Source organism: Ascaphus truei, chromosome 5 (assembly GCF_040206685.1).
Source record: "Ascaphus truei isolate aAscTru1 chromosome 5, aAscTru1.hap1, whole genome shotgun sequence".
Taxonomy (NCBI): domain Eukaryota; kingdom Metazoa; phylum Chordata; class Amphibia; order Anura; family Ascaphidae; genus Ascaphus; species Ascaphus truei.
Genome location: NC_134487.1, coordinates 4,426,194 through 4,444,010, shown reverse-complemented (window position 1 = coordinate 4,444,010; position 17,817 = coordinate 4,426,194). Strand labels below are relative to the sequence as shown.

Here is a 17,817-nt window from a genome sequence, read left to right as displayed (position 1 = left end):
CAGCATCTCTTACCGTGTTACTCCCCGGCAGCATCTCTTACCGTGTTACTCGCCGGCAGCATCTCTTACCGTGTTACTCGCCGGCAGCATCCCTTACCGTGTTACTCGCCGGCAGCATCCCTTACCGTGTTACTCGCCGTCAGCATCCCTTACCGTGTTACTCGCCGGCAGCATCTCTTACCGTGTTACTCGCCGGCAGCTTCTCTTACCGTGTTACTCGCCGGCAGCATCACTTACCGTGTTACTCGCCGGCAGCATCTCTTACTGTGTTACTCGCCGGCAGCATCTCTTACCGTGTTACTCGCCGGCAGCATCTCTTACCGTGTTACTCGCCGGCAGCATCCCTTACCGTGTTACTCGCCCGCAGCATCTCTTACCGTGTTACTCGCCGGCAGCATCTCTTACCGTGTTACTCGCCGGCAGCTTCTCTTACCGTGTTACTCGCCGGCAGCGTCTCTTACCGTGTTACTCGCCGGCAGCATCCCTTACCGTGTTACTCCCCGGCAGCATCCCTTACCGTGTTACTCGCCGGCAGCTTCTCTTACCGTGTTACTCGCCGGCAGCATCTCTTACCGTGTTACTCGCCGGCAGCATCTCTTACCGTGTTACTCGCCGGCAGCTTCTCTTACCGTGTTACTCGCCGGCAGCATCTCTTACCGTGTTACTCGCCGGCAGCATCTCTTACCGTGTTACTCGCCAGCAGCATCTCTTACCGTGTTACTCCCCGGCAGCATCTCTTACCGTGTTACTCGCCGGCAGCATCTCTTACCGTGTTACTCGCCAGCAGCATCTCTTACCGTGTTACTCGCCGGCAGCATCACTTACCGTGTTACTCGCCGGCAGCATCTCTTACCGTGTTACTCGCCGGCAGCATCTCTTACCGTGTTACTCCCCGGCAGCATCTCTTACCGTGTTACTCCCCGGCAGCATCTCTTACCGTGTTACTCGCCAGCAGCATCTCTTACCGTGTTACTCGCCGGCAGCATCCCTTACCGTGTTACTCGCCGGCAGCTTCTCTTACCGTGTTACTCGCCAGCAGCATCTCTTACCGTGTTACTCGCCGGCAGCATCTCTTACCGTGTTACTCGCCGGCAGCTTCTCTTACCGTGTTACTCGCCAGCAGCTTCTCTTACCGTGTTACTCGCCGGCAGCATCTCTTACCGTGTTACTCGCCGGCAGCATCTCTTACCGTGTTACTCGCCGGCAGCATCTCTTACCGTGTTACTCGCCGGCAGCATCACTTACCGTGTTACTCCCCGGCAGCATCTCTTACCGTGTTACTCGCCAGCAGCATCCCTTACCGTGTTACTCGCCGGCAGCATCTCTTACCGTGTTACTCGCCGGCAGCATCTCTTACCGTGTTACTCGCCGGCAGCATCTCTTACCGTGTTACTCGCCGGCAGCATCTCTTACCGTGTTACTCGCCGGCAGCATCTCTTACCGTGTTACTCGCTGGCAGCTTCTCTTACCGTGTTACTCGCCGGCAGCATCTCTTACTGTGTTACTCGCCGGCAGCATCTCTTACCGTGTTACTCGCCGGCAGCATCCCTTACCGTGTTACTCGCCGGCAGCTTCTCTTACCGTGTTACTCGCCGGCAGCGTCTCTTACCGTGTTACTCGCCGGCAGCATCTCTTACCGTGTTACTCGCCAGCAGCATCTCTTACTGTGTTACTCGCCGGCAGCATCCCTTACCGTGTTACTCGCCGGCAGCTTCTCTTACCGTGTTACTCTCCGGCAGCTTCTCTTACCGTGTTACTCGCCGGCAGCATCTCTTACCGTGTTACTCGCCGGCAGCATCTCTTACCGTGTTACTCGCCGGCAGCATCTCTTACCGTGTTACTCGCCAGCAGCATCTCTTACCGTGTTACTCCCCGGCAGCATCTCTTACCGTGTTACTCGCCGGCAGCATCTCTTACCGTGTTACTCGCCGGCAGCATCTCTTACCGTGTTACTCGCCGGCAGCTTCTCTTACCGTGTTACTCGCCGGCAGCATCTCTTACCGTGTTACTCGCCGGCAGCTTCTCTTACCGTGTTACTCGCCGGCAGCATCTCTTACCGTGTTACTCGCCGGCAGCATCTCTTACCGTGTTACTCGCCGGCAGCTTCTCTTACCGTGTTACTCGCCGGCAGCTTCTCTTACCGTGTTACTCGCCGGCAGCTTCTCTTACCGTGTTACTCGCCGGCAGCATCTCTTACCGTGTTACTCGCCGGCAGCATCTCTTACCGTGTTACTCGCCGGCTGCATCTCTTACCGTGTTACTCGCCGGCAGCATCCCTTACCGTGTTACTCGCCGGCAGCATCTCTTACCGTGTTACTCTCCGGCAGCATCCCTTACCGTGTTACTCGCCGGCAGCTTCTCTTACCGTGTTACTCGCCGGCAGCATCCCTTACCGTGTTACTCGCCGGCAGCGTCTCTTACCGTGTTACTCGCCAGCAGCATCTCTTACCGTGTTACTCGCCGGCAGCGTCTCTTACCGTGTTACTCGCCGGCAGCGTCTCTTACCGTGTTACTCTCCGGCAGCATCCCTTACCGTGTTACTCTCCGGCAGCTTCTCTTACCGTGTTACTCGCCGGCAGCATCTCTTACCGTGTTACTCGCCAGCAGCATCTCTTACCGTGTTACTCGCCAGCAGCGTCTCTTACCGTGTTACTCGCCGGCAGCATCTCTTACCGTGTTACTCGCCGGCAGCATCTCTTACCGTGTTACTCGCCGGCAGCATCTCTTACCGTGTTACTCGCCAGCAGCATCTCTTACCGTGTTACTCGCCGGCAGCTTCTCTTACCGTGTTACTCGCCGGCAGCATCTCTTACCGTGTTACTCGCCGGCAGCATCTCTTACCGTGTTACTCGCCGGCAGCATCTCTTACCGTGTTACTCGCCGGCAGCTTCTCTTACCGTGTTACTCGCCGGCAGCATCTCTTACCGTGTTACTCGCCGGCAGCTTCTCTTACCGTGTTACTCGCCGGCAGCTTCTCTTACCGTGTTACTCGCCGGCAGCATCCCTTACCGTGTTACTCGCCGGCAGCTTCTCTTACCGTGTTACTCGCCGGCAGCTTCTCTTACCGTGTTACTCGCCGGCAGCTTCTCTTACCGTGTTACTCGCCGGCAGCATCTCTTACCGTGTTACTCGCCGGCAGCATCTCTTACCGTGTTACTCGCCGGCAGCATCCCTTACCGTGTTACTCGCCGGCAGCATCTCTTACCGTGTTACTCGCCGGCAGCATCCCTTACCGTGTTACTCGCCGGCAGCATCTCTTACCGTGTTACTCGCCGGCAGCATCTCTTACCGTGTTACTCGCCGGCAGCATCTCTTACCGTGTTACTCGCCGGCAGCATCCCTTACCGTGTTACTCGCCGGCAGCATCTCTTACCGTGTTACTCGCCGGCAGCATCTCTTACCGTGTTACTCGCCGGCAGCATCTCTTACCGTGTTACTCGCCAGCAGCATCTCTTACCGTGTTACTCGCCGGCAGCATCCCTTACCGTGTTACTCCCCGGCAGCATCCCTTACCGTGTTACTCGCCGGCAGCATCCCTTACCGTGTTACTCGCCGGCAGCTTCTCTTACCGTGTTACTCGCCGGCAGCTTCTCTTACCGTGTTACTCGCCGGCAGCATCTCTTACCGTGTTACTCGCCGGCAGCATCCCTTACCGTGTTACTCGCCGGCAGCATCTCTTACCGTGTTACTCGCCGGCAGCATCACTTACCGTGTTACTCGCCGGCAGCATCTCTTACCGTGTTACTCCCCGGCAGCATCTCTTACCGTGTTACTCGCCGGCAGCATCTCTTACCGTGTTACTCGCCGGCAGCATCCCTTACCGTGTTACTCGCCGGCAGCATCCCTTACCGTGTTACTCGCCGTCAGCATCCCTTACCGTGTTACTCGCCGGCAGCATCCCTTACCGTGTTACTCGCCAGCAGCATCTCTTACCGTGTTACTCGCCGGCAGCATCTCTTACCGTGTTACTCGCCGGCAGCATCTCTTACCGTGTTACTCGCCGGCAGCTTCTCTTACCGTGTTACTCGCCGGCAGCATCTCTTACCGTGTTACTCGCCGGCAGCATCTCTTACCGTGTTACTCGCCAGCAGCATCTCTTACCGTGTTACTCCCCGGCAGCATCTCTTACCGTGTTACTCGCCGGCAGCATCTCTTACCGTGTTACTCGCCAGCAGCATCTCTTACCGTGTTACTCGCCGGCAGCATCACTTACCGTGTTACTCGCCGGCAGCATCTCTTACCGTGTTACTCGCCGGCAGCTTCTCTTACCGTGTTACTCGCCGGCAGCATCTCTTACCGTGTTACTCCCCGGCAGCATCTCTTACCGTGTTACTCGCCGGCAGCATCTCTTACCGTGTTACTCGCCAGCAGCGTCTCTTACCGTGTTACTCGCCGGCAGCATCTCTTACCGTGTTACTCCCCGGCAGCATCTCTTACCGTGTTACTCCCCGGCAGCATCTCTTACCGTGTTACTCGCCAGCAGCATCCCTTACCGTGTTACTCGCCGGCAGCATCTCTTACCGTGTTACTCGCCAGCAGCATCTCTTACCGTGTTACTCGCCGGCAGCTTCTCTTACCGTGTTACTCGCCGGCAGCTTCTCTTACCGTGTTACTCGCCAGCAGCATCTCTTACCGTGTTACTCGCCGGCAGCATCCCTTACCGTGTTACTCGCCGGCAGCATCTCTTACTGTGTTACTCGCCGGCAGCGTCTCTTACCGTGTTACTCGCCAGCAGCATCTCTTACCGTGTTACTCCCCGGCAGCATCTCTTACCGTGTTACTCGCCGGCAGCATCCCTTACCGTGTTACTCGCCGGCAGCATCTCTTACCGTGTTACTCGCCGGCAGCATCTCTTACCGTGTTACTCGCCGGCAGCATCTCTTACCGTGTTACTCGCCGGCAGCATCTCTTACAGTGTTACTCGCCAGCAGCATCTCTTACCGTGTTACTCGCCGGCAGCATCCCTTACCGTGTTACTCGCCGGCAGCATCTCTTACTGTGTTACTCGCCGGCAGCATCTCTTACCGTGTTACTCCCCGGCAGCATCTCTTACCGTGTTACTCGCCGGCAGCTTCTCTTACCGTGTTACTCGCCGGCAGCATCTCTTACCGTGTTACTCGCCGGCAGCATCTCTTACCGTGTTACTCGCCAGCAGCATCTCTTACCGTGTTACTCGCCGGCAGCATCTCTTACCGTGTTACTCGCCGGCAGCATCCCTTACCGTGTTACTCGCCGGCAGCATCTCTTACTGTGTTACTCGCCGGCAGCGTCTCTTACCGTGTTACTCGCCAGCAGCATCTCTTACCGTGTTACTCCCCGGCAGCATCTCTTACCGTGTTACTCGCCAGCAGCATCTCTTACCGTGTTACTCGCCGGCAGCATCTCTTACCGTGTTACTCGCCGGCAGCTTCTCTTACCGTGTTACTCGCCGGCAGCATCTCTTACCGTGTTACTCGCCGGCAGCTTCTCTTACCGTGTTACTCGCCGGCAGCATCTCTTACTGTGTTACTCGCCGGCAGCGTCTCTTACCGTGTTACTCGCCGGCAGCATCTCTTACCGTGTTACTCGCCGGCAGCTTCTCTTACCGTGTTACTCGCCGGCAGCATCTCTTACCGTGTTACTCGCCGGCAGCATCTCTTACCGTGTTACTCGCCGGCAGCTTCTCTTACCGTGTTACTCGCCGGCAGCTTCTCTTACCGTGTTACTCGCCGGCAGCATCCCTTACCGTGTTACTCGCCGGCAGCATCCCTTACCGTGTTACTCGCCGGCAGCTTCTCTTACCGTGTTACTCGCCGGCAGCATCCCTTACCGTGTTACTCGCCGGCAGCATCCCTTACCGTGTTACTCGCCGGCAGCTTCTCTTACCGTGTTACTCGCCGGCAGCATCCCTTACCGTGTTACTCGCCGGCAGCTTCTCTTACTGTGTTACTCGCCGGCAGCATCTCTTACCGTGTTACTCGCCGGCAGCATCTCTTACCGTGTTACTCGCCGGCTGCATCTCTTACCGTGTTACTCGCCGGCAGCATCCCTTACCGTGTTACTCGCCGGCAGCATCTCTTACCGTGTTACTCTCCGGCAGCATCCCTTACCGTGTTACTCGCCGGCAGCTTCTCTTACCGTGTTACTCGCCGGCAGCATCCCTTACCGTGTTACTCGCCGGCAGCGTCTCTTACCGTGTTACTCGCCAGCAGCATCTCTTACCGTGTTACTCGCCGGCAGCATCCCTTACCGTGTTACTCGCCGGCAGCGTCTCTTACCGTGTTACTCGCCGGCAGCGTCTCTTACCGTGTTACTCTCCGGCAGCATCTCTTACCGTGTTACTCTCCGGCAGCATCCCTTACCGTGTTACTCGCCGGCAGCTTCTCTTACCGTGTTACTCGCCGGCAGCATCCCTTACCGTGTTACTCGCCGGCAGCGTCTCTTACCGTGTTACTCGCCGGCAGCGTCTCTTACCGTGTTACTCTCCGGCAGCATCCCTTACCGTGTTACTCTCCGGCAGCTTCTCTTACCGTGTTACTCGCCGGCAGCATCTCTTACCGTGTTACTCGCCAGCAGCATCTCTTACCGTGTTACTCGCCAGCAGCGTCTCTTACCGTGTTACTCGCCGGCAGCATCTCTTACCGTGTTACTCGCCGGCAGCATCTCTTACCGTGTTACTCGCCGGCAGCATCTCTTACCGTGTTACTCGCCAGCAGCATCTCTTACCGTGTTACTCGCCGGCAGCTTCTCTTACCGTGTTACTCGCCGGCAGCATCTCTTACCGTGTTACTCGCCGGCAGCATCTCTTACCGTGTTACTCGCCGGCAGCTTCTCTTACCGTGTTACTCGCCGGCAGCTTCTCTTACCGTGTTACTCGCCGGCAGCTTCTCTTACTGTGTTACTCGCCGGCAGCATCTCTTACCGTGTTACTCGCCGGCAGCATCTCTTACCGTGTTACTCGCCGGCTGCATCTCTTACCGTGTTACTCGCCGGCAGCATCCCTTACCGTGTTACTCGCCGGCAGCATCTCTTACCGTGTTACTCTCCGGCAGCATCCCTTACCGTGTTACTCGCCGGCAGCTTCTCTTACCGTGTTACTCGCCGGCAGCATCCCTTACCGTGTTACTCGCCGGCAGCGTCTCTTACCGTGTTACTCGCCGGCAGCGTCTCTTACCGTGTTACTCTCCGGCAGCATCTCTTACTGTGTTACTCTCCGGCAGCATCCCTTACCGTGTTACTCTCCGGCAGCATCTCTTACCGTGTTACTCGCCGGCAGCATCCCTTACCGTGTTACTCGCCGGCAGCGTCTCTTACCGTGTTACTCGCCAGCAGCATCTCTTACCGTGTTACTCCCCGGCAGCATCTCTTACTGTGTTACTCTCCGGCAGCATCCCTTACCGTGTTACTCTCCGGCAGCATCTCTTACCGTGTTACTCGCCGGCAGCATCTCTTACCGCGTTACTCTCCGGCAGCATCCCTTACCGTGTTACTCTCCGGCAGCTTCTCTTACCGTGTTACTCTCCGGCAGCTTCTCTTACCGTGTTACTCGCCGGCAGCATCTCTTACCGTGTTACTCGCCAGCAGCATCTCTTACCGTGTTACTCGCCGGCAGCATCTCTTACCGTGTTACTCGCCGGCAGCTTCTCTTACCGTGTTACTCGCCGGCAGCTTCTCTTACTGTGTTACTCGCCGGCAGCATCTCTTACCGTGTTACTCGCCGGCAGCATCTCTTACCGTGTTACTCGCCGGCTGCATCTCTTACCGTGTTACTCGCCGGCAGCATCCCTTACCGTGTTACTCGCCGGCAGCATCTCTTACCGTGTTACTCTCCGGCAGCATCCCTTACCGTGTTACTCGCCGGCAGCTTCTCTTACCGTGTTACTCGCCGGCAGCATCCCTTACCGTGTTACTCGCCGGCAGCGTCTCTTACCGTGTTACTCGCCGGCAGCGTCTCTTACCGTGTTACTCTCCGGCAGCATCTCTTACCGTGTTACTCTCCGGCAGCATCCCTTACCGTGTTACTCGCCGGCAGCTTCTCTTACCGTGTTACTCGCCGGCAGCATCCCTTACCGTGTTACTCGCCGGCAGCGTCTCTTACCGTGTTACTCGCCGGCAGCGTCTCTTACCGTGTTACTCTCCGGCAGCATCCCTTACCGTGTTACTCTCCGGCAGCTTCTCTTACCGTGTTACTCGCCGGCAGCATCTCTTACCGTGTTACTCGCCAGCAGCATCTCTTACCGTGTTACTCGCCAGCAGCGTCTCTTACCGTGTTACTCGCCGGCAGCATCTCTTACCGTGTTACTCGCCGGCAGCATCTCTTACCGTGTTACTCGCCGGCAGCATCTCTTACCGTGTTACTCGCCAGCAGCATCTCTTACCGTGTTACTCGCCGGCAGCTTCTCTTACCGTGTTACTCGCCGGCAGCATCTCTTACCGTGTTACTCGCCGGCAGCATCTCTTACCGTGTTACTCGCCGGCAGCTTCTCTTACCGTGTTACTCGCCGGCAGCTTCTCTTACCGTGTTACTCGCCGGCAGCTTCTCTTACTGTGTTACTCGCCGGCAGCATCTCTTACCGTGTTACTCGCCGGCAGCATCTCTTACCGTGTTACTCGCCGGCTGCATCTCTTACCGTGTTACTCGCCGGCAGCATCCCTTACCGTGTTACTCGCCGGCAGCATCTCTTACCGTGTTACTCTCCGGCAGCATCCCTTACCGTGTTACTCGCCGGCAGCTTCTCTTACCGTGTTACTCGCCGGCAGCATCCCTTACCGTGTTACTCGCCGGCAGCGTCTCTTACCGTGTTACTCGCCGGCAGCGTCTCTTACCGTGTTACTCTCCGGCAGCATCTCTTACTGTGTTACTCTCCGGCAGCATCCCTTACCGTGTTACTCTCCGGCAGCATCTCTTACCGTGTTACTCGCCGGCAGCATCTCTTACCGTGTTACTCTCCGGCAGCATCCCTTACCGTGTTACTCTCCGGCAGCTTCTCTTACCGTGTTACTCTCCGGCAGCTTCTCTTACCGTGTTACTCGCCGGCAGCATCTCTTACTGTGTTACTCTCCGGCAGCATCTCTTACCGTGTTACTCGCCGGCAGCATCTCTTACCGTGTTACTCTCCGGCAGCATCCCTTACCGTGTTACTCTCCGGCAGCTTCTCTTACCGTGTTACTCTCCGGCAGGATCTCTTACCGTGTTACTCGCCAGCAGCATCTCTTACCGTGTTACTCGCCGGCAGCATCTCTTACCGTGTTACTCGCCAGCAGCATCTCTTACCGTGTTACTCGCCAGCAGCGTCTCTTACCGTGTTACTCGCCGGCAGCATCTCTTACCGTGTTACTCGCCGGCAGCATCTCTTACCGTGTTACTCGCCGGCAGCATCTCTTACCGTGTTACTCGCCGGCAGCATCTCTTACCGTGTTACTCGCCGGCAGCATCTCTTACCGTGTTACTCGCCGGCAGCATCTCTTACCGTGTTACTCGCCGGCAGCGTCTCTTACCGTGTTACTCGCCGGCAGCGTCTCTTACCGTGTTACTCGCCGGCAGCATCTCTTACCGTGTTACTCGCCGGCAGCATCTCTTACCGTGTTACTCGCCGGCAGCTTCTCTTACCGTGTTACTCGCCGGCAGCATCTCTTACCGTGTTACTCGCCAGCAGCATCTCTTACCGTGTTACTCGCCGGCAGCATCTCTTACCGTGTTACTCGCCGGCAGCTTCTCTTACCGTGTTACTCGCCGGCAGCATCTCTTACCGTGTTACTCGCCGGCAGCATCTCTTACCGTGTTACTCGCCGGCAGCATCTCTTACCGTGTTACTCGCCAGCAGCTTCTCTTACCGTGTTACTCGCCAGCAGCATCCCTTACCGTGTTACTCGCCGGCAGCATCTCTTACCGTGTTACTCCCCGGCAGCATCTCTTACCGTGTTACTCGCCGGCAGCTTCTCTTACCGTGTTACTCGCCGGCAGCATCTCTTACCGTGTTACTCGCCGGCAGCATCTCTTACCGTGTTACTCGCCGGCAGCATCTCTTACCGTGTTACTCGCCAGCAGCTTCTCTTACCGTGTTACTCGCCAGCAGCATCCCTTACCGTGTTACTCCCCGGCAGCATCTCTTACCGTGTTACTCGCCGGCAGCTTCTCTTACCGTGTTACTCGCCGGCAGCATCTCTTACCGTGTTACTCGCCGGCAGCATCCCTTACCGTGTTACTCGCCGGCAGCATCTCTTACCGTGTTACTCGCCGGCAGCTTCTCTTACCGTGTTACTCGCCGGCAGCTTCTCTTACCGTGTTACTCGCCGGCAGCGTCTCTTACCGTGTTACTCGCCGGCAGCATCCCTTACTGTGTTACTCCCCGGCAGCATCTCTTACCGTGTTACTCGCCGGCAGCATCTCTTACCGTGTTACTCCCCGGCAGCATCTCTTACCGTGTTACTCGCCGGCAGCATCTCTTACCGTGTTACTCGCCGGCAGCATCCCTTACCGTGTTACTCGCCGGCAGCGTCTCTTACCGTGTTACTCGCCGGCAGCATCCCTTACCGTGTTACTCGCCAGCAGCATCTCTTACCGTGTTACTCGCCGGCAGCATCTCTTACCGTGTTACTCGCCGGCAGCTTCTCTTACCGTGTTACTCGCCGGCAGCGTCTCTTACCGTGTTACTCGCCGGCAGCTTCTCTTACCGTGTTACTCGCCGGCAGCATCTCTTACCATGTTACTCGCCGGCAGCATCTCTTACCGTGTTACTCGCCGGCAGCATCTCTTACCGTGTTACTCGCCGGCAGCATCTCTTACCGTGTTACTCGCCAGCAGCATCCCTTACCGTGTTACTCCCCGGCAGCATCTCTTACCGTGTTACTCGCCGGCAGCTTCTCTTACCGTGTTACTCGCCGGCAGCATCTCTTACCGTGTTATTCGCCGGCAGCATCTCTTACCGTGTTACTCGCCGGCAGCATCTCTTACCGTGTTACTCGCCGGCAGCATCTCTTACCGTGTTACTCGCCGGCAGCATCTCTTACCGTGTTACTCGCCGGCAGCATCTCTTACCGTGTTACTCGCCGGCAGCATCTCTTACCGTGTTACTCGCCGGCAGCATCTCTTACCGTGTTACTCGCCGGCAGCTTCTCTTACCGTGTTACTCGCCGGCAGCATCTCTTACCGTGTTACTCGCCGGCAGCATCTCTTACCGTGTTACTCGCCGGCAGCTTCTCTTACCGTGTTACTCGCCGGCAGCATCTCTTACCGTGTTACTCCCCGGCAGCATCTCTTACCGTGTTACTCGCCGGCAGCATCTCTTACCGTGTTACTCGCCGGCAGCATCTCTTACCGTGTTACTCGCCAGCAGCATCTCTTACCGTGTTACTCGCCGGCAGCATCTCTTACCGTGTTACTCGCCGGCAGCATCTCTTACCGTGTTACTCGCCGGCAGCATCCCTTACTGTGTTACTCCCCGGCAGCGTCTCTTACAGTGTTACTCGCCGGCAGCATCCCTTACTGTGTTACTCGCCGGCAGCATCCCTTACCGTGTTACTCGCCGGCAGCTTCTCTTAGGGCCTGGCATGTAGGCAGCACCTTCCTACCCACCAATCAGGGCCTGGGCATGTAGGCAGCACCTTCCTACCCACCAATCAGGGCCTGGGCCTGTAGGCAGCTCCTTCCTACCCACCAATCAGGGCCTGGGCATGTAGGCAGCACCTTCCTACCCACCAATCAGGGCCTGGGCATGTAGGCAGCACCTTCCTACCCACCAATCAGGGCCTGGGCATGTAGACAGCTCCTTCCTACCCACCAATCAGGGCCGGGCATGTAGGCAGCTCCTTCCTACCCACCAATCAGGGCCGGGCATGTAGGCAGCTCCTTCCTACCCACCAATCAGGGCCGGGCATGTAGGCAGCACCTTCCTACCCACCAATCAGGGCCTGGCATGTAGGCAGCACCTTCCTACCCACCAATCAGGGCCGGGCATGTAGGCAGCACCATTCTACCCACCAATCAGGGCCTGGGCATGTAGGCAGCACCATTCTACCCACCAATCAGGGCCTGGGCATGTAGGCAGCACCATTCTACCCACCAATCAGGGCCTGGGCATGTAGGCAGCTCCTTCCTACCCACCAATCAGGGCCGGGCATGTAGGCAGCACCTTCCTACCCACCAATCAGGGCCTGGCATGTAGGCAGCACCTTCCTACCCACCAATCAGGGCCTGGGCATGTAGGCAGCACCTTCCTACCCACCAATCAGGGCCTGGCATGTAGGCAGCACCTTCCTACCCACCAATCAGGGCCTGGCATGTAGGCAGCACCTTCCTACCCACCAATCAGGGCCTGGGCATGTAGGCAGCACCTTCCTACCCACCAATCAGGGCCTGGGCATGTAGGCAGCTCCTTCCTACCCACCAATCAGGGCCTGGGCATGTAGGCAGCACCTTCCTACCCACCAATCAGGGCCTGGGCATGTAGGCAGCTCCTTCCTACCCACCAATCAGGGCCTGGGCATGTAGGCAGCACCTTCCTACCCACCAATCAGGGCCTGGGCATGTAGGCAGCACCTTCCTACCCACCAATCAGGGCCTGGGCATGTAGGCAGCACCTTCCAACCCACCAATCAGGGCCTGGGCATGTAGACAGCTCCTTCCTATCCACCAATCTGGGCCTGGGTATGTAGGGAGCACCTTCCTACCCACCAATCAGGGCCGGGCATGTAGGCAGCACCTTCCTACCCACCAATCAGGGCCGGGCATGTAGGCAGCACCTTCCTACCCACCAATCAGGGCCTGGGCATGTAGGGAGCACCTTCCTACCCACCAATCAGGGCCGGGCATGTAGGCAGCTCCTTCCTACCCACCAATCAGTGCCTGGGCATGTAGGCAGCTCCTTCCTACCCACCAATCAGGGCCTGGGCATGTAGGCAGCACCTTCCTACCCACCAATCAGGGCCTGGGCATGTAGGCAGCTCCTTCCTACCCACCAATCAGGGCCGGGCATGTAGGCAGCACCTTCCTACCCACCAATCAGGGCCTGGCATGTAGGCAGCACCTTCCTACCCACCAATCAGGGCCTGGGCATGTAGGCAGCACCTTCCTACCCACCAATCAGGGCCTGGACATGTAGACTGCACCTTCCTACCCACCAATCAGGGCCTGGGCATGTAGGCAGCTCCTTCCTACCCACCAATCAGGGCCTGGGCATGTAGGCAGCTCCTTCCTACCCACCAATCAGGGCCTGGGCATGTAGGCAGCGTCTCTCGTGATTACTCCTCACTCCGTGGTGGCAGGTAGGAACGTTCCCACGGGTACTGGTGCCACGCCTCTCCTGATTACTCCTCTCTCCGTGGTGGCAGGTAGGAACGTTCCCACGGGTACTGGTGCCACGCCTCTCCTGATTACTCCTCTCTCCGTGGTGGCAGGTAGGAACGTTCCCGTCACCATGTTCTGGAAGTTTGACCTGAACACGACTTCGCATGTGGACAAGCTGCTGGACAAGGAGGATGTGAGCCTGCAGGAGCTAATGGAGGAGGATGACCTTCTTCAGGAGTGCAAGGCCCAGAACCGGCGGCTGCTGGGCTTCCTGTGCCAGCCGCAGTGTATGGAGCTGCTCGTGCAGCTCATCACCCAGAACCCCCCCGCAGACATGGAGGAGAAAGTCCGCTTCAAGTAGGTAACGGGCCCGAGACTCGCAGAGAAAGACCTGTTATCCCGACCCCGGGATCATGTGCAGTAACGCACCGCAGGAGGGACACAGTCCTGTGTGCGCGCGGCGCGTTCTCCTGTGCGCGCGCGGCGCGTTCTCCTGTGCGCGCGCGCGGCGCGTTCTCCTGTGCGCGCGCGCGGCGCGTTCTCCTGTGCGCGCGCGGCGCGTTCTCCTGTGCGCGCGCGGCGCGTTCTCCTGTGCGCGCGCGGCGCGTTCTCCTGTGCGCGCGCGGCGCGTTCTCCTGTGCGCGCGCGGCACGCTCTCTTGTGTGCACGCGGCGCGTTCTGTATGGGACTGATCCTTTAACCCTGTCACTGCCATTAGCATTAACATACTAAGTGACTATAGTGTCGGAAATTCCAATCCTGGATTGGAAGAGCGTATTGCGCGCTCCCTTCCTGTGACGCCCGGATTGGAAGAGCGTATTGCGTGGTCCCTTCCTGTGACGCCCGGATTGGAAGAGCGTACTGCGCGGTCCCTTCCTGTGACGCCCGGATTGGAAGAGCGTACTGCGCGGTCCCTTCCTGTGACGCCCGGATTGGAAGAGCGTATTGCGCGGTCCCTTCCTGTGACGCCCGGATTGGAAGAGCGTATTGCGCGGTCCCTTCCTGTGACGCCCGGATTGGAAGAGCGTATTGCGCAGTCCCTTCCGGTGACGCCCGGATTGGAAGAGCGTATTGCGCGGTCCCTTCCTGTGACGCCCGGATTGGAAGAGCGTATTGCGCGCTCCCTTCCTGTGACGCCCGGATTGGAAGAGCGTATTGCGCGCTCCCTTCCTGTGACGCCCGGATTGGAAGAGCGTATTGCGCGCTCCCTTCCTGTGACGCCCGGATTGGAAGAGCGTATTGCGCGCTCCCTTCCTGTGATGCGCGGCTGGTGCCTTGAATCTTATCTGCATGTATACGTGGCCTCGCCTCAGGTACCCCAACATTGCCTGTGAGCTGCTGACATGTGACGCGCCTCAGATCAATGACAAGCTGGGCGGGGACGAGAGCCTCCTGAATACGCTGTATGACTTCCTGCGCCAGGAGCCGCCGCTGAACCCGCTGCTCGCCAGCTTCTTCAGCAAGACCATCGGGAACCTGATCGCCAGGAAAACTGAGCAGGTGAGTGCCGCTCCCCACATCCGCAGGATGCAGCGCCCCCGCTGCCTCGCCCCCGCTGCCTCGCCCCCGCTCCCCACATCCGCAGGATGCAGCGCCCCCGCTGCCTCGCCCCCGCTGCCTCGCCCCCGCTGCCTCGCCCCCGCTGCCTCGCCCCCGCTGCCTCGCCCCCGCTGCCTCGCCCCCGCTGCCTCGCCCCCGCTGTCTCGCCCCCACGATTTCACCCCCGCTGCCTCGCCCCCGCTGCCTCGCCCCCGCTGCCTCGCCCCCGCTGTCTCGCCCCCACGATTTCACCCCCGCTGCCTCGCCCCCGCTGCCTCGCCCCCGCTGCCTCGCCCCCGCTGCCTCGCCCCCGCTGCCTCGCCCCCGCTGCCTCGCCCCCGCTGCCTCGCCCCCGCTGCCTCGCCCCCGCTGCCTCGCCCCCGCTGCCTCGCCCCCCGCTGCCTCGCCCCCCGCTGCCTCGCCCCCCGCTGCCTCGCCCCCCGCTGCCTCGCCCCCCGCTGCCTCGCCCCCCGCTGCCTCGCCCCCGCTGCCTCGCCCCCGCTGTCTCGCTCCCCGCTGCCTCGCCCCCCGCTGCCTCGCCCCCCGCTGCCTCGCCCCCCGCTGCCTCGTCCCCGCTGCCTCGCCCCCGCTGTCTCGCTCCCCGCTGCCTCGCCCCCCGCTGCCTCGCCCCCCGCTGCCTCGCCCCCCGCTGCCTCGCCCCCCGCTGCCTCGCCCCCCGCTGCCTCGCCCCCCGCTGTCTCGCCCCCCGCTGTCTCGCCCCCCGCTGTCTCGCCCCCCGCTGTCTCACTAAAGGGGTTACACCAGGGGTGGTCAACTCCAGTCCTCAAGGGCCATCAACAGGTCAGGTTTTAAGGAAATGCCTGCTTCAGCACAGGTTGGCTCAATCAGTGGCTCAGTCTCTGAGTGATGAGCCACGGATTGAGCCACATGTGCTGATGCAGGGATATCCTGAAACCTGACCTGTTGATGGCCCTAGAGGACTGGAGCTGCCCACCCCTCGGTTACACCCATGTGTGTATTGAAGGTGGAGAAGAGTTTATACCTGGTCTTTGTGGTGGGAAGGTGTAGGTACTTATCCCGTGCCCTGCAGGTACAGTCCCAGGTCTCTGAGTACTTTGTTACCACCTTGCTCCTCCCAATCAGGTCATTGGGTTCCTGAGGGCGAAGGATCAGTTCCTGGGCCTCGTGCTGGAACACATCGGTACCTCCGCCATGATGGACCTCCTCCTGCGCCTCATCAGCTGCGTGGAGCCGGCGCCCCTCCGGCAGGAAGTGTTGTGTGTGAGTAAGATGCATGCGGCGGCCGGGGGGAGCTGGCGCGGGGCGGGGGGGCGGGATTATGGGGGTGTAGCCCCAAAACCCGTCACACTGCTCCCCAAATCCCCGTCACACTGCCCCCCAAATCCCCGTCACACTGCGCCCCAAATCCCCGTCACACTGCCCCCCAAATCCCCGTCACACTGCCCCCCAAATCCCCGTCACACTGTGCCCCAAATCCCCGTCACACTGCTCCCCAAATCCCCGTCACACTGCCCCCCAAATCCCCGTCACACCGCCCCCCAAATCCCCGTCACACTGCTCCCCAAATCCCGTCACACCGCTCACCAAATCCCCGTCACACCGCCCCCCAAATCCCCGTCACACTGCTCCCCAAATCCCCGTCACACTGCTCCCCAAATCCCCGTCACACTGCCCCCCAAATCCCCGTCACACTGCGCCCCAAATCCCCGTCACACTGCTCCCCAAATCACCATCACACTGCTCCCCAAATCCCCGTCACACTGCTCCCCAAATCCCCGTCACACTGCTCCTCAAATCCCCGTCACACCCCCCCCAAATCCCCGTCACACTGACCCCCAAATCCCCCTCACACTGCCCCCCAAATCCCCCTCACACTGCTCCCCAAATCCCCGTCACACTGCTCCCCAAATCCCCGTCACACCGCCCCCCAAATCCCGTCACACTGCTCCCCAAATCCCCGTCACACCGCCCCCCAAATCCCGTCACACTGCTCCCCAAATCCCCGTCACACTGCCCCCCAAATCCCCGTCACACTGCGCCCCAAATCCCCGTCACACTGCTCCCCAAATCACCATCACACTGCTCCCCAAATCCCCGTCACACTGCTCCCCAAATCCCCGTCACACTGCGCCCCAAATCCCCGTCACACTGCTCCCCAAATCACCATCACACTGCTCCCCAAATCCCCGTCACACTGCTCCCCAAATCCCCGTCACACTGCTCCTCAAATCCCCGTCACACCCCCCCCAAATCCCCGTCACACTGACCCCCAAATCCCCCTCACACTGCCCCCCAAATCCCCCTCACACTGCTCCCCAAATCCCCGTCACACTGCTCCCCAAATCCCCGTCACACCGCCCCCCAAATCCCCGTCACACTGCGCCCCAAATCCCCGTCACACTGCTCCCCAAATCACCATCACACTGCTCCCCAAATCCCCGTCACACTGCTCCCCAAATCCCCGTCACACTGCTCCTCAAATCCCCGTCACACCCCCCCCAAATCCCCGTCACACTGACCCCCAAATCCCCCTCACACTGCCCCCCAAATCCCCCTCACACTGCTCCCCAAATCCCCGTCACACTGCTCCCCAAATCCCCGTCACACCGCCCCCCAAATCCCCGTCACACTGCTCCCCAAATCCCCGTCACACCGCCCCCCAAATCCCGTCACACTGCTCCCCAAATCCCCGTCACACTGCCCCCCAAATCCCCGTCACACTGCGCCCCAAATCCCCGTCACACTGCTCCCCAAATCACCATCACACTGCTCCCCAAATCCCCGTCACACTGCTCCCCAAATCCCCGTCACACTGCTCCTCAAATCCCCGTCACACCCCCCCCAAATCCCCGTCACACTGACCCCCAAATCCCCCTCACACTGCCCCCCAAATCCCCCTCACACTGCCCCCCAAATCCCCCTCACACTGCTCCCCAAATCCCCGTCACACTGCTCCCCAAATCCCCGTCACACTGCTCCCCAAATCCCCGTCACACTGCGCCCCAACCATACATAAGGTTGTGAGCGTTTTT

The 17,817-nt window shown here is 59.5% G+C and overlaps 1 protein-coding gene across 1 annotated transcript in view; it reads left to right on the top strand.

Annotated features, from left to right (window-relative positions):
- Nucleotides 1-17,817, top strand: part of PPP6R2 (protein phosphatase 6 regulatory subunit 2) — a 210,669-nt gene that overhangs the window by 47,213 nt on the left and 145,639 nt on the right. Inside the window, exons 3-5 of the mRNA XM_075599251.1 lie at nucleotides 13,375-13,621; nucleotides 14,578-14,764; nucleotides 15,908-16,045. Of these exons, the coding sequence (XP_075455366.1) occupies nucleotides 13,395-13,621; nucleotides 14,578-14,764; nucleotides 15,908-16,045 (552 nt within the window). The 5' untranslated portion in view covers nucleotides 13,375-13,394. The remainder of the gene's footprint in view (nucleotides 1-13,374; nucleotides 13,622-14,577; nucleotides 14,765-15,907; nucleotides 16,046-17,817) is intronic.